General features: G+C 36.7%; 1 protein-coding gene across 1 annotated transcript; it reads right to left on the reverse strand.

The window, feature by feature from the left end:
- Positions 1 to 8,983: 8,983 nt before the first annotated feature.
- Positions 8,984 to 12,368, reverse strand: LOC107304407. The gene is made up of 5 exons (XM_015838424.2): positions 11,866 to 12,368; positions 11,020 to 11,251; positions 9,960 to 10,173; positions 9,730 to 9,881; positions 8,984 to 9,645 (listed from the first exon to the last, which is right to left on the reverse strand). Exons 1-4 carry the CDS (start codon positions 12,348 to 12,350, stop codon positions 9,730 to 9,732), a joined length of 1,083 nt encoding a protein of 360 aa, XP_015693910.2. The 5' UTR covers positions 12,351 to 12,368; the 3' UTR covers positions 8,984 to 9,645.
- Between the last annotated feature and the right edge of the window lie 4,482 nt (positions 12,369 to 16,850).

The raw sequence follows: 16,850 nt of genomic DNA on the forward strand, positions 1-16,850 counted from the left end.
GCCTTTCTCTCATTAAAAAATATTTCTTCAAAAGAAAAGTGTAATAATGAATTCGCAAAATGCTCACTCGAACAACATATAAAATTCAAATAGTATTTTCTTGGATGTTTGAACTCCGATTAGGATCTATTCAAATCACTAATCCCCTCTACCAAATTAAAGCACCCATTTTTTATTGTTTGGTTCTTAATTTTATTGTTGTATTAACTGTTTTTGCTTCCTTTTGACGTTAGTCGTGTAGATTCCACTGTTCCGAAAGACCCTCTCTTTGTAATATTGGAAGCGGAAGAGCTTTGGAGCGATCAAGGCAAGTCAATCATCCCTTGAACATATTAATCCCAGTATATGTTGTTTTAATCCTTATGCATTGCTTATAAAATTATATGGTGTTAACTGATTTATTTAGTTATTATTCCTATGATCTTTGCATTATAGCCAGTTTGATATTTCTTATCCATCCTTGTAAACCTTAGTAAAATTGTAAAATAACTAGTTTGACTCCCTATATGATGGACTTACTAGTTGCTTTAGGTTGGGCTTATTCATGCTTAGATTTAACATAGAATCACTCATTTATAATTAAACTGTGGTAACAACTAAAAATATGGTTTAGATAATGGAATTATGGCTGGTATAGCCAGGACTTGATGGACCCATGTTCAAAATTCTGAAAATTGTTTTTGGGTGGGATACGAGGTGCATGGTTGTGTTAGAAGCAACTTGGCCGATATAAGGACTGATCTTTGGGCCTCTGTTACAAAGTATAGCAGTACAACCACATGTAAAATGGGTAAGGCTTGACTAGAAGGATAGATCATCTCAAAACATAGGCCACTGGTACAATGAGTCTAGGGCCAGGGTCGACTAATTCTGACTCGGGCAAAAGGGGGCATGTCTCGTCTTGAGAAATCTGGCCATGGTTAAATTGTTAGAAACCGGCGGATTGCGAAACCTTAGCGAATCTTTTGTTTTGGGATATGCTTGAAAGGTCTTGTCAAAACTTCTATCCAGGTACCGTGGTGGTGTTTGGTGCGTGGCAATGCATGTTGAATGTTTTGTCCTGTGGATAAAGATGTACACCTCTAACCAGAGTTAAAAACTATTCGAATAGCCGCGTCCGCGGTTATGGGCAAGCCTAGAAATGTACCCAAGTTAGATTTCTGTCTCCAAATGACATGAATGGATGAAATTCTTGGTATTGCAATAAGGTGGTTTATCCTAGAAATGGTGGATAACCTGAGGTTTAAGGCCGGCAATGCGTGGTTTAGCGCAGCTGTGATAAAATTGCATAGACATAGGACTGGTTTTATAAATGGCTTTAAAATATTAAAATATTGCAAACTTAGCTTTACGCAAATGTAAACCATATTATACCTTTCCTTTGTTCCCCTATGCATTTATATCATTTTTCTATTGATTTGTTAAGTAATGTGGTTTGTACTCACCATTGCTCCCAAAAATCCCTAGAAGTTGGACAAGAAGGAAGTGAAGGCTTTGGTTTCTAGTTTACTCTGCCATCAAGTGCATATGGATGCCGTTGTTTAGTCTTCTGTTATTTTATTTGTTTATGTTTGGTTGTAAGGGCATAAGGTCACCCATTTTAAGTATAAATTTGGAGTTTTTCCCTTGTTTGTTTATCTTTGGTTGTTTTATTTGTTTAACCATAAAATTTGGAGTTTTTTCTTCGAAACAAAAATGAAAAGATGACCCCAAAATACGATAGAAATGTGTGGGACAAAACAAGGAGGGAGGTATAAAATCATATTTAGAACCATGGGCTGTGGGAGCAGAGGCCTAGTACAGAGAAGGATGCTATAGTATAATATCATGGGAATCTGCAGAAGTGATTGTATAATTGAGTTATATCCTACTGAAATTAAATTAGAAGTGTAGTGCCATCATGTCAAGAATTTGGCATAGTTCTCCAATTCGCAACCCTTACTTTTAAATAGTATACTGTATGCATCAACTCCATGAGATCAGTCGGATAGCAGATACTTAAGTGATGAATAATGTAGTATTACGTACTGTTCGAGTATACAACCCAGTAATTTTGGTGTGCATAGAGGAGAATGTAATCATGTATGGTATAAAGTCCAAAGCTGCAGAGAAGTTGGCTATCTGAAAGTGCTACATAGTTCCAAGCAACAAAGAGCATCATGACAGATACGTAAATGTTCAGAAAAGGGCAAAACCCAAAAGAGGCTAACATAGGATTATAATATACTTCAGCAAAATATGTAAGGTGACTGCGGCCACGTTCAGCTTAAGGGAACTTATCCAATGGAAAAAACGCACATGATTAATTAATTACTAGTTATATAAAAAGTATAAAATAGATTAATATGATTTTTTAAGCAAATTTATTATAGAAATTTTTCGTAAAAAATACTGTTTAACAATTCGGAAAGCATGCACGCAAAAAACGAGGTATCTGGGTTAGTAAAGGGGAGGGAAGAACACGGCTTGCTTCATATATGCATGTTGACGTCAAAACTGGACTTTGCTGTGTCATGTACAAAGATCTAGAAGTCTTTGCGTCATTTCAGCATAGGATCTAAATTCTTAGACTTTTAACTAAAAATAGGCATGTTAGTCAGTTTGACCCCACAACTAACAAGATATGATACGAACAAAATAGAGTTAACCTAAAATATCCTATCGGCTTATCGGCTGATATTAGCTTATCGACCGAGAGCGTTGTAGGACCCAGCCGATGACACAAATCGGCTTTTATAGGAATTTAGGAATATAAAATGTAAAACATATTTTATTGGCCAGAACAGAATATAACAATTGATATTTCATATGGATTATCGGAAACAATCTTAGGCGATCGGACCTAACGAGACAGTTCAAAATTGAAGCCATTAATTGATAGATTTATCAGTGAATATATTATTGAGCATAAGCCGATAAGATTCATTTGTGGAATTATGCATAAAAAGGCCTAACTTATTAACTTAAGAGCGAATTACATGTAATATTAAGTAGGCTGATAATTACTTATCATAAACTTAGAGAATCGGACTGAACCGACAACTTTTAGAAATAAACAAAGACAAGCTCAGATCAATACTAAACATTATTGATTCTTAATTAATAACCTATGGTGACTTGTCGGCTTGAATTACTAAACTTAGCAATTATAATGGTATTCCTAAACTGAGTTCAAAATAACCTTAATAGATCGAACCACCGAGACACAGTATAAAGTTAAGATAATCACAATCAAGGGTTTAACCAATGATTTGTAAATTTAGCAATCTAGCCGATAGGCCACTAGGTAACTTACTGGCTAAACAAAAACTCTAGTAAAACAATCCGTGCACATACTTCAGTCTAATCTATAACCATAGTCGCCATTAAACATAGTTGATTGGACTAAGCTGAGACAGAACTACGCCCAATACTAGCACTATTACGGGTATGGACTAGATTAACAATATGCATAAAACGTAATTAGGAATTGCAATCACCCTAAACTAAGACAAGTAGATTAAAACAACCACAAGACTCGATAAAACCATCAAATAGATCAAATAGGTGATCAAACTAAACCGAGACAGTGCTATTTAATCCACTCGATGGGTTGACAGATATAAACTTATATCACGAAGTTGATTAATCTCGATCCGATAGCTCGCTCCGTCAAAGTCGATGGCGATGTGTCAAAAGTGTGTCTATTGATCTAAGTCTAAGTCTGATCCTTATAAAAGATCAGACCTCTATATTTATACCCATAAAACCAACTAAAAATATACGAACACAGTTCTAGCTTTCGTAACAAACCAAATCCAATCTACACTATGTACGTTTTCACAAACGGACTGTATACCTTATCTCCGAATGGAACATTTGTCGATGCATTCTCTTAACCGGATTCCTACCTCCTTGTCCGATTCAACTTTAACGCTTTATTCGATTTGGCTTTCAATTCCTAACCAATCCAGTTTTTTTTATCTCGGTCCGATGAACCCTGCTAAATGCCTTCTCTTGCTTTGTCCGATTGCGCTTTAATTAGTCGCTTCACTTTTCAATCTACCCAGTTCATCATGATTGCCACCAATGGTCAGATTAAAATTTTATACTCCCTCCGTTTTATAATATAAGGTGTTTGATTTTCTTTCTTACAATATTTGATCATTTGTCTTATTTAAAAAATTATAGAAATATCATTTATTTCGTTTGTGACTTACTTTATTATCAAAAGAATTTTAAACACGACTTATCATTTTTTTATATTTGCACTATATTTTTTAATAAGACGAATGGTCAAACGTTAAAAAAAGTCAAATATTTTACATTATAAAACGGAGATAGTAGTTATCAATGCAACAAATAATAATGTCTTATAAGAATATGAGCAAGGTCAATAGAAGAGCCAGCTACTCACTCTAAAATCTTTCTATGTCACTAAGAAATAGCATTTCTAATGAACCAAGTGTGCTCTCTGTGTTTGTTTTTAAATTTCTTGCTTGTTGTAATGTCGGGAGGGATTTTGGGTTTCTTTTAGCATCGTTTGCATTAAAAGTTGTCAACTAAAATTTTATGACTAATAAAGATCAGAGAGTAAAATTTTCATTTAAACATATTCAGGCTTCCACCAAATTTAGACCCAACCTAATCTCACTTCGTCCTTCTCAAGATGTTCTAATCAAAGTACTATTGGCTGTCCGTGGAGAGACTAAACCCTAAAACACCTCCTAGTCACATGGAACGACGACCCTAACATGGCTACTCATTCCAAATTTCCGCTAACCAACCCACGAAAACTATTTTAGATGTTTACCATATCGAAAACTACTTAGACCTTGCCCTTTCATTAGATAATACTACACACAGGTGCCATTCTTGCCCTTTTTAACTAAAACCTAGCCTAGCTTACCATCTAAGCTTACGCCAGAAGCCTACCACATTGAAAACGACGCTAACTACAGAAACTATACATCTGTAAAAAAGATAATTCATGTTTAAATTATCTTTAGTGTTTAAACAAATTATAGAAAAATAATTAAAATTATATAATTTTTAAATAAAACGAACAATCAAACATAGATTTAATATTAAAAGTCAACTGTATCAAATAGAAAAATAATATAGGTAGTAATAAATTATATACTAAATTATTTTTTTGCACTTGCTCAAGTCAAACTAAATTTATACCTCCTAGATACAAAATAATTAATTGATGAAGTTCATAATATAATTGACTTAGGTTTACTCAATAGCTATAAGGAAAAAAAACAGAGGGAAAAGAGCAGCTCTCTATCTAACCATTGGTTGCTTATTCAATGGTTGGATAATGGATCGATGGACTAGTTAAGTTGCATTCAGAGATGCAATTGCAGCTGATCCTGATCCGTTTGAGAGATGGTGGAGGATTAACAATTACGTGTTGGTACAAGACCAGATGTTGAGTAAAAGCCATGTTATGACCTCTAATCCGTACTCAACATGTAGAGTGTGGAGATGTCAATGGGTAATGAACCAACTAGAACGTGTAGTCTTTCGATACTTTTATCACATCACGTGAAGTTATAACTAGTTGATTAGTTATGCTCACGGTCATAAACCTAATGTACCAACCTATTATATGAGGGTTTGCTCAAGCTTCCGAAATGCCGAGCTTCTAGAAGATAAACGTGGGTAAGATGAACGTGGATGGTTAGCTCTCTCTACACTACTAGAAAACTCATTTTTAGCGTCGTAGGGGTTCAATTTCCGCAGGCGGGCATGTCCTTCAGAGCCAAAACTCTGCCGTCAAAAAATGTACCCAGGGTGGAGGGGGTGGTCCGCCCGCGAAGATGGATCTTTGCAGGCGGGCCATATAAGCCGCGCCTGCGAAGATCGATCTTCGCAGGCGCGGCTTATATGGCCCGCCTGCAAAGATGCCCCTATATTGTCTTCTTCCTCCCCGAGCCAGGTTCATTCTTCCCGAAGTTTCTCTCTCCTAAAGTGACTTAAATATTTTTTTGAGAACACAATACAACACAGATGCTCATAGCGCACGCACACTCCCCCTGAGAACGCACGCACGCAAACCCTACCCCTATGAGCACCTTCGAAGACCGTCGGCAAGATCTATAGAATAACGAAGTCACCATGGGCACCTCACTGAGGACGGGCACGTCGTCTCCCATTGAAAGCACAAAGTTAATTCGCTCCAAAGAGTAGTCGAACCCAGGACCTCAAGTGCTACTAAGGCCTTATATAACCACTAGGCTACATGCCCTTTCGCAAAGTGACTTAAATATAGGGGGGAGGTTTTGAACTTCAAATCTTCGGAGGATATTTCTACGATGCTTAGATCTACTCATTTCCACACTAGGTATGCAATTTGTAAGATTTTAGACCTCAATTTGTGATGGATTTATCCATGCAAAATTGTGATGGAAAAGCTCCATGTTTCTTAATTTACTTTCTCAACATTTTGCATATTAGTTTGTACTATTTTAAAGGAAAAGCTTCATATTGCAAATTGACAAAAAAAAATGTACTCAACATTTTGCATATTAGTTTGTACTATTTTTATATGCAATTACTGTTTGTAAGGTATAATTTACTGTTTTTTATATTTTAAAGGTTTTTTAAAAGAGGTTTCAAAATTTAGTACCAAATTTTCATGTGCACCTACCATTGTATGAATTTTTTTAAAAAAATTTACAGTATTAATATTAAGATTTGTATATTTGTACGTATAATTTATATTTTTTATTACAACTAACGTAGACATTTAACAAATTACAAAAATAAACTAAAAAAATTTTGAAATAAATATATTAATATCTGTAACAATCTTCGTAGGCGGACGGAACATTTGCAAAGATATTTATACCGTGTAGGGATTATATCTTCGCAAGCGGACGGACCGCTTGAAAAGATAGTGAAAAAGGTCTTTGCAGGCGGGCGGTCCGTCTGCGAAGATGACCTTCGTAGGTGGACCGCCCACCTGCAAATATAGTTTCCCTATATAAGGCTCCGCCAGCGTCGCCAAAATTTTTAAGTCCAGGTGAAAACCCTGCAATTTTGGCGCCGTCAGGCTGTCAAAATTTTTCACCGCTGCATGCCTACGCCATCGCCCTCCGACCGTCGTGCTCCGCGTGCGCCGACCTTCCCGCCGTCCACTGCCGCCGGCCCATGCACCGCCCGTCGAGGAGAGGTTCGACGCCGTGGAGAGCGCGTGGTGGGGCATCCTCGGGTGGCTCCGCAACAGGGGCGGCACGACGCCACTGATCGACAGCTTCAGGCAGGCCAGCGCCGACCTCGTCGACATCCATGCCTCCGTGCTCTTCCAGGCGCTGCGCTGTGAGGGGCGGTACCTCCGCGTCCAGGACGACGAGCTCAGCGGCGTCCGTCGACGTCGCCACGCCGGAGAACCTGCGGCAGCTCGTCGGCGTCGGCAGGGCGCTGCTCAAGAGGCAGGTGTGCAAGGTCGACCTGGAGACCGGCAAGAACGTGCCCGACATGAAGAGGGGAACCAACGACGAGGAGCTGGAGCGTTTCGCCAAGATGCTGTCGCTGGAACGCAAGGCCATGCTCCAGTCAAGTGAAGGCTCAAATACCCATCTCATATACCCAAACTACATACTTTAGACCATAGTTTACAATATTTAATATGACGGCATAATTTTTTTTCCTGATTTCAGTCACTTGCATCTCTAATCTTCTCTTTCAAGTAGATAATCAACGGTTTTTATCCTAATATCTTATATCTTGTCTAGTGTTTACGACTATAGTAGGTACTATTGAAATTTTCAGTGTAAATATATTGTAGGGAAATTTATACTGTATAGGAAATTTGAGACTGCAAAATTCAATGCATTTTGACTACATGAACGATGAAGTACGTACACAAGAAAAACAGCAATTGAAAACTATAAGAATTGTTGTGGATTTTGAGGCCTAATAGCCCGCTTGGCCCATATATGAAGGCAAAGGCCATATTGCCTCCATCCATGACCACGAACTTTAAATGTCTTTTACAAGTCCAAAACCGCAAATAACACTAAGTGGAATTCAGATTTTAGAAGAATAGAAGATGGATACGAAAGGAAAAGAAAACATAGTAGCACAAAGAGGTATAATAGTTAAGTTGTGATTTGTTAAATGTGATTATTGATGTATTTAGATTAATTTGTTGACAGCCTATTCTGTTATATTGTTATTATGTTATTTTACTAATATTTCGTTGAATTTTGTTTTGTAGAGGGCAATAACAAATTATTCATATGGTCATATCTCTATCATTTGCTCAAGGTACAATTCAATTTCAATGCTCCCTTATGCATTTTCAATATAAATGTTAGACTTGGTATAATTATAGCTTCATATTATTATGTAACTAAGAAAAATATTATTGTGCACTTAGTTTTACACTTAACCTTCTACCATACCTCATTTTTGTTTCATCCTCCGCCACTGCAAGCGCACGTGCGTGACCTCCAACACCGGCCCCGGCCTCCACCGCCGCTGCTAGCTCCACTGCACTGCCGGCCCTCCACCGCCACCGGCCCCTTGACCATCGCCTCTGCCGGCCTCTCCAACGCGCGCACACTTCAACGCGCGAAGACGTGATCGGCTGGTCGTCGTCCACGGACGTGTGTGCATGTGGGCGTTTGTTTTTTATATGTGCGTGCACGTGGGTGTGAATGAGAATGTGGGGTGGGTAATATGTAAATGTTAACTTGGGAATGTAGGTGATTTGTGAATAAAATTGGGATGGTATGTTTAATTTTTGCAGGATAGGTGAATTTGTAAAAAAAATTATAACACGCGGAGGATATGTTTACCTTATTAATTTTTTAGCAAATTAGTTTGTACTGATTAGTTTGTAGTACCTCTGTTTCATAATGTAAGGGGTACAAATTCAAGAATCTTCGGGAGTGGAACACTGCTATGCCATAAAGTAAGATGGTGTACTTGAAGTAACAATGTACAAAAACAACACTTTTGAGTTATGCAATATATGTAAATTTCTCCGTATCAAATACTTGATAATCTTCCAATATATGTACATAATAATCTACTTGCAAGAATTTCTATTAACGAGTAAATTATTATTAAATTTATGGGCAAACTATTATTAGATTTCAAAAATTTCTACCTATCTTCGCAAGCGGATTTCTTTTTTTACACTGCAGACCGGACTAGCTAAAGCCCGCCTATGAAAATTATCTTCACAGGCGGACGGCCGCCCCGCCTGCGAAGATCGGAGATCTTCACAGTCCTTTGTATACATACGAACATCTGCCCCGCCTGCGAAGACCATTTTCGGCCGCTTGCGATAATGTTTTTTCCAGTAGTGCTAGTCTAACCATTTAAGAGGAACTGAGCATGTGTGATGCGAGTTGCCCGGATATACGTCGTTTAATTCTGCTCGTTTGTCGGTTGCCTAGTAGTCATCTTTGTCTTATCTATGCTATTCTCGGTTGTCTAGCAGTTATATTGAAAGACGTTAACTCATAAGCACATATAACTATTATATGTTTCTTATGGATCACATCTAACTGAACCTACCTGGTATCCATAAGAGGAAACAACACTTGGGCAGGGATTGCATGTAATCTAGTAGAGGAAGTAACACAATAACGAGTAGATTTGCTACTGGACTGTCTTTAAGGCCTTCTCTTCTTCAAGGACTGCCTGCATGGAGGTTTGGATTCAGTAACTAAATAAATTGTGCGATTATTAATTAAAGACGCAGTATAAATGGTTTTAAAATCATACCTAGTCATTACGATAGTATGATGTAGCAATAAAATGACCTGCCTTGTACCGTGAGCCATCAGGATGCTTGATGTCACTATCACAGGCATAACAATGATGTCTATCCATATCCTTGTCACTAAAAGAGTTCTGAGACTGATTATAGCACCCACCTATATGATTAAGGAATAAGTATTACATACGTCATTTCAAAACAAAAGAAGACAGATAATGAGGTGTACAATACTTACGTAATTGTTTCTTCCCATCCAGAAGATGAAAGGACGTGAGGGCCATTGCATTTGGTCGATCACCAACATGATGCAACTCAGCAAACACGAGTGCTTTGGGATCATTCTTCTTCGGACCATTCTTGGCCATGACAGATAAATTTACATGGACATAATAAGTAGTTCCCTCAAAAATTATATTTCCATCAATGGCCTCAACAAGAGAATATTTAACCTGAAATTTTTAAAAAAGGAAAATAATTCAGAGATTAGTGCCATAATAAAACATGTTTTGATACCCACAATTAAGTAAACAGAAAATATTGGTTACTAATTTACTATAGATGTAAGAAAATTTAATCAAGATTGTTATCTTTAACAAAAACCTAAAACCATGGTTCTCAAGATGTCGTCTAATCAATGATTAGGTGCTAATCTCAACCTGGACCGCTATGCTCTAGTGACTTCATCCTCATGGAGTGTACTCCCTTCGGTTTGGAATATAGGGTGTCTAGGACAAGGTTTAGCATACCAAGGAGTCATTAATCTAAGCATATTTTTCCATCTTTACCCATATTAAATATACCTTGGAGCTACTACCATACAACAACTTCTATTCACTTGACTGGCTAGCGCAGCATGGCTAAATTGTTGGGGTCATGGGTTTGATTCCAATGCTTTGCGAATTTTGCATGCCATGATTCTTTTCTTTTAAAGTGCTTATGGGAAGAGGAGAGCGCATTGGAAATATCACAACGTCCATGCATGCATGAGGGTAAAAAGGTCCAAAACAGACTAAAAATCTGAAAACGAACTGAGTTTTGAAATCAATCATTTTACCAGGACACCCGGTATTCTAGAACCGGAGGGAGTATTAGCTTGGGTCACAAATGCATGTTATGCCCTATACTTGTTGAAATGAACAAAAAACAAGTAATTACTACCTCCGTTGATTTTCTAGCGTATCCTAAATTCATATAGATATCAATGAATCTAGACATATATATAAACAATATACATTGGTTAATAGATGAATCTAAACATAGCTAAAACGTCTTACATTATGAAACGGAGGGAGTACCTTGTTGTTCTTATTTTTGTTGTAATGCCTCAGAGCCAATTCAGCAAAACGCTTTGTTTGCTCTCGATACATTTTCCCACGCTCAGCTGGATCAACCTCATCATCTGAGTCAGTTTCATGCCAATTCTTTTCCACACCATCCATGAAGTCATTGACCAATGACTCGTATGAAGGATCCATTTTCCCATTTGAAGCAGGAAGGTCATTGACCTCATACGAAGCATCATATTTACTGTTTGAAGAAATTGTCTCATTATAAAGCCAAGAAGTGATTGACAATAAAACAGTAGCTGTACCAAAACTCTAAAACTCCCAACAATCAAACGCAATAAAAGTATCATATAGAAAACACATGTTTTGAGATGTCCTACTGCAAATGGTAGTGAAAAAAGGAAAATGAGTTAGATTATTATTTCTATCTAGTAATCTATTCTAAGAATTGATACTTACTCCGTCCCAAAATAAGTTTAGCTGAACTTATTTTGGGACGAAGGAAGTACCCACAAAGGGGCATTAATTCCTATGATGCAAGACATGCACAAAACACCTCACCAACAATTTTGGCATGGGACTATGGATGTGACGAATGTTAACCTTCTTCCTTTACAATGACCAAACTCAATCACCTAAAAATGAATCACTACATCGATCCCTCATAGAGAAGTTCCACAACAACACGTGGGGGTTCTCACTATTATTTGAAAGACTCGCCGGATTCTTTTATTTAAGAATTTAAATTTTAGTTTTATTTAAAACCTTTCTCATTTCTTCAGTGTCCTATGTCGAAATTTGTCAAGTTAGAAACGCATAGGAGTTTAATTAAACCTAAAAAAGGATGCTACCTACATTGGGCTATCAAATCTTTGAAGAGGGCTCTCGCAGCAAGACTTGTCGGGTGACGACTGCAGCGGCGGAGACTCCTTGGGGTCATCTTCCGACCGGCGAGACCGCTTGGGTGACGGCTGCAGCGGCGGGGGCGAGCGGAAGTGGGGCCTGCGGCCAATCTCGTCGCGGGCACGGCGGCGGTGCATGCGACCGTATCGGGCAGCTGAGGCGTCAGCGCCGGCCCGCGTACGAGGGATTGCCGAGAGATCGAGAACGGGGGCCGCCGAGACGTCGCCAGGGGACGATCCACCAACGGTGGGGGTGGGGGTGGAAGATCCTGCGCTGTGATCCGGTTGGAACCCCAGCACCCAGTATTCAGTGTAATCGCCGGGTGAAGGCCGCAGCCAGTAATCACGGAGAGGGTAGATGCCGTGTGGCGGCGGCGGCGGCATCACGTGATGCTGAGGGTTGCCGGCGGCGGCGGGTGGGGTGCTGGGGACGAACATGGCGACCGGATTTGGGAATCGCGAGGTCGGCGACCGAGGGGAACGCTCCTCTCGTATATATATAGCAGGGCCCCATCTCCTTCTCCTATATGGGTTCGGAATGGGCCTTAAACAGGCCCATCGCCCAAGCCCAATAAATGCTATACTTCCTCCCTTTTATCCATGGGAATAAGTACACGTGACGCCCCTCAACTGAGCCGCGAGGCTCTATCTCTACATATACGAACTAGTATGGTGGTCTAGCATTGTTCTAAATTTTATCTATACTATAAAAATACCCGTACGTTACAACGGGTAATGAATAAGCGATGTGCAATATTGTTAGATAATAAAATACTTGAAACAAAAAAAATTTATGTATATTACCAACAAATTTATATAGTAGTGATTTCTACTATTATTTTGAAGTTATATCTCATGAATTTTATATTCTGCGATAACATATAAACCTACTAACTCTTGACATAACGACCACTGCAGCTAGGAAACCCAAGTGGAGAAGTTGTCAAAGGTTGGGCGATCAGACAACACTGGTCAATAGGAGTAATGCTTGCAAGCACAAAATAAAGTAGAAGCTACTCACTTTCACTTCTGCGTTAGTGGAGTTACAAGCAGAAGTCAGTCCTACCGGTTCACCGAGTCCGCTGCGATTGGTAATAGGAGATAAGCAATTGGCAGTTGTATGCTCACTCATTCCCTCTCATTTTCTCTCCACTTCACGTAAGTATAAACGTGATATACAATTTTTGAAAGCCGCTTGCATTAGTGATGGTACTCGTATCTAGCCCCGTAATTAGTTGTAGCACAACACATCACTCCAATGTTTCTATCTAAAGAATATTTATGTGGATGTTCTTTTTCGTCAACACCTTCTTTAACTAATATGTATAAACTTTAAGTATATAAATTTTATATGTATAAACTTTGCACATATGCTTATTTTTAATATAGATAAATAAACATATGAATTTAAAATTGGAAGTCAAATCCTAGTTCGATTCGAATTGAAGTCAAATATGTAAATTTCATATGTATAAAGGCTAGCACAAATCGATCTAGAAAAAAGAGCATGAGAATCAGCCCATGGGGGTGACGGACGAAAAAATTGGCAGAATCGTTACCGTTTTTTATAATAGTACAGGTATAGATATAGAGTCACTTATCTTGATAATAATTACTTTTTAATTGTTAATTCGAATATTAATTTTTTAAATTATATTTTTACATGGAACCCTTTTTATCTGTATTCTAAAGTGTATTTGTACATCAACTCTTTTATGCATAATTTTTAATTTGTAATTTAAATTTTAGATACTTCTAAACTGTATTTATATGTTGACTCTTTCTCATAGTTTTTCCTATTTTTAACCAAAATTTTAGATCTTTCTAAATTGTAACTCTTCCATCAATATCAATTATTTTAAAATTTTAATTCAAGATTTGGATTTTTCTAGACTCTTTTATTATTTTTCCTTATTTTTAATTGATCTGTCTGATTAAAAATATCTTTTCTTTTTTCTCTCTTATTTTCCTTTGATTTTCCTTGTCCGATTAAAATAACCCCAGTTATTTTCTCTTTTTTCAGTCCGATTCCTATTAACGTGGATATCGTTTCCGATTGACTACCCTTCATTGTTTCATGCGGTTTCTATCTTCACCACTGCATAGTCCAATTCAATTAATATGGGATTTGCTGTGGCTGCAAGTGGGCTCCACCCGCGGAATGTGAATCATGCACCTGACTATCTCCGGTCGGAGAGTCCTGATTTTCTTTTGATTCTTTTTCCAAAAAAAAAAATCGTTTCCAAGTCCTACTGTATTTCTAATTTTTTATTTTTCTTATTTTCTCTTGATTAATGTAGGATTTTCTAATCCATGAGAGCGAGCGTGAAGGCTTCTTGTACTATTACTTTATATATAAAATAGATAGATTATAGCTATATGTGGAGTCTTATCTTGATAATAATTAGTTTTAATAGTTAATTTGAATTTAAATTTTTCTAAATTATATTTTTACATGGAATCTCATTTACCTGTATTCTAGACTGTACTTGTACATGAACTCTTCTCTACAAAATATATAAATTATTATTCATAATTTATATATTTTTAAATTGTATTTATATATTGTCTTTTTTTCTTAACTTTTCCTATGTTTAACCTAAATTTTAGATCTTTCTGAATTGTATTTATAGATAAATTCTTCCCTTAATATCAGTTATTTTAAAAAAATTAGTCGTGATTTGAAATTTTCTAAATTGTATTTAACACATGAACTCATTTTATTTTTTCTTTATTTTTAAGTCCTAAATTATATTTATAGATTACTCTTCCCTTAATATCAATTATTTTAGAATTTTTAATCCGAGATTTATTTGTCCGACAGTGTCTTCTTCCCCGACAGTAGAGAAGCACGCTCAAGAACGAGATGTCGAGGAAGATGTCTCACCACCACCAGCTAAGTGTTAGGCTCATTTATTTCCTTTTCATGCACACAAGGTACACCGAATTGCCAAGTTCTACCCAAATGATTTTTCATGTTCTGAATTATGAAGACTATGCAACTTAAGAATTATATTGATGACATGATAAAAGACGATGGTTTCAAAGACCTAAATAAATAAATAAATATATATATATATATATATATATATATATATATATATATATATATATACTTGCATTCTATGTATTAACATCATTAGATTATCTGTGCTTAAGAAAAAAATCAGTTGGACCATCCATATCCCTAGATCTGCCACTAGCTACACTTTAGATACACCAACGATATTATATTTCATCGCTTACTCAGAGGATGAGATTGTGGCATGGGTAAAGCGATGATTTGAGTTCAGAGCATTCAACACTGTAGCCAGCATGCCAGACCTAAATGGATGAGTATATTCTTAAGGAGTAATTTTACGGTCATTAAGTAGGTACTAGGATGTGTCACTTTTTTCTATATAAATTTTGATACCATATAGTACCTAAGGCATCAAGAGGTATCAAAATTTATATAAAAAAAGTGGTACGTAACTATCGGTACCTATTTAAGTACCGTAAAATTGTTCTTCTTAAAGAGATATCTCATTATCTCACAATCACATTAAACATGACGTTGGTAATGTGATATGATATGTATTATTTCTGATACTGAATAGTAAAGATGATTTCTTCAGGCATATATTGGTGACGTTTCAATTAGCGCCGTCACCTTTTTGGTAGATTGGTGAAATTTTATACCCCAATTGACAAGCAGAGCAACTGCAAACGTATCAGGGAAAAGAAAAAAAATGTTTTTGCACACAAGATACATCCAGCAATCCGACATTACTGCAAATCGAATAGATGCTAACATGAACGATCTGAGTATCAACTGCAGCAATTGTCTCTCTAACTTTTCTGTCTTGATTTGATGAGCTGGACGATTAAACATCTTTGTGAAGAAAACTCCTGCGGTCATAATGCTCGAAAATTAGGCAAGCATCACTCCTAAATTATAGCTCACGTTTTTACACCAGGATCATGAAAGTTTCGGATTACAATTTTTAGTTGACAAAAAATATAGGTGGGGACCCTCCCCCCCTTGTTTTTCAAAAAAAAAAGTTTAGAAAAAATATAGTAGATAAATTTCTAATTTTCATGTAATTCAAAGAAAAATATAGATTTTAAGGTTCTTCATTCGTCTCAAAATAAAAATATTTATAAAAGTAGTTTGGTAAATAGTTAAGTTAGGTCAAAAGATTTTATTTTAGTCCCTTTCTAAGGTCGCGTTCGGTTGGGAGGGCAATTGGGTTAGTTATCTAACACGAAAAACGTAGTAATAGATTAGTACCTGATTAGTTAATTATTAATTATTAAAAAAATATAACATAGATTAATATGAATTTTTAAATAACTTTTCTATAGAATTTTTTTGCAAAACATACACCGGTTAGCAATTCAGAAAGCATGCACACGAAAAACGAGAGGAGTTACATAAATTATCCAGGGTGCCGAACGCAGCCTAAGAACCGTAAGTTAGTAACCATTAAAATGATAGATTTCATGGTAATCAGCGCTTGAATACCTATAGAGCTTACCCCCAACCAAAATTATTTCACTTACAAGCTAAAATTTAAACTTAAATTTACAGTTGAATTAGGGTTTCTCATCGTAGATTATTTCTTATCCTTTACTTTTATATCGCTAAAAACACGTATATAAAATTTTTAACTATAAATTATTTTAAATTGCTAATAAACAATTTCACTTATGCTTCTAAGAGGTGAAAGGATGGGGTCATCTTTCTTCCCACAAAGGTAGCATTTGTTTCATTTTTTTTTAGAAAATGGAGTTTCTAAATTTTAAAACAATTTAATATTTATAAACTAATTCACGTAAAAAAATCGTGCACACGCAAGTACATCCAACGTTAAATTGCATATATTGATTGAAGCACTAAAAAAGCACATGTGGTTGTAATGACTAAATAACTAAGTTGGCAGTCGTCTGATTAGA

Source organism: Oryza brachyantha, chromosome 6 (genome assembly GCF_000231095.2).
Source record: "Oryza brachyantha chromosome 6, ObraRS2, whole genome shotgun sequence".
In the NCBI taxonomy this organism is placed as follows: domain Eukaryota; kingdom Viridiplantae; phylum Streptophyta; class Magnoliopsida; order Poales; family Poaceae; genus Oryza; species Oryza brachyantha.

Bases quoted from the DNA above. Each gene is read 5' to 3' on its own strand.
- LOC107304407 (XM_015838424.2), bottom strand. From the start codon at position 12,350: ATGTTCGTCCCCAGCACCCCACCCGCCGCCGCCGGCAACCCTCAGCAT. The intron at 11,252-11,865 runs GTAGGTAGCATC...TTCTTCAAACAG, and splicing joins CAAAGATTTGATAGCCCAAT to TAAATATGATGCTTCGTATG. The intron at 10,174-11,019 runs GTACTCCCTCCG...TAAAAATTTCAG, and splicing joins ACAAAAATAAGAACAACAAG to GTTAAATATTCTCTTGTTGA.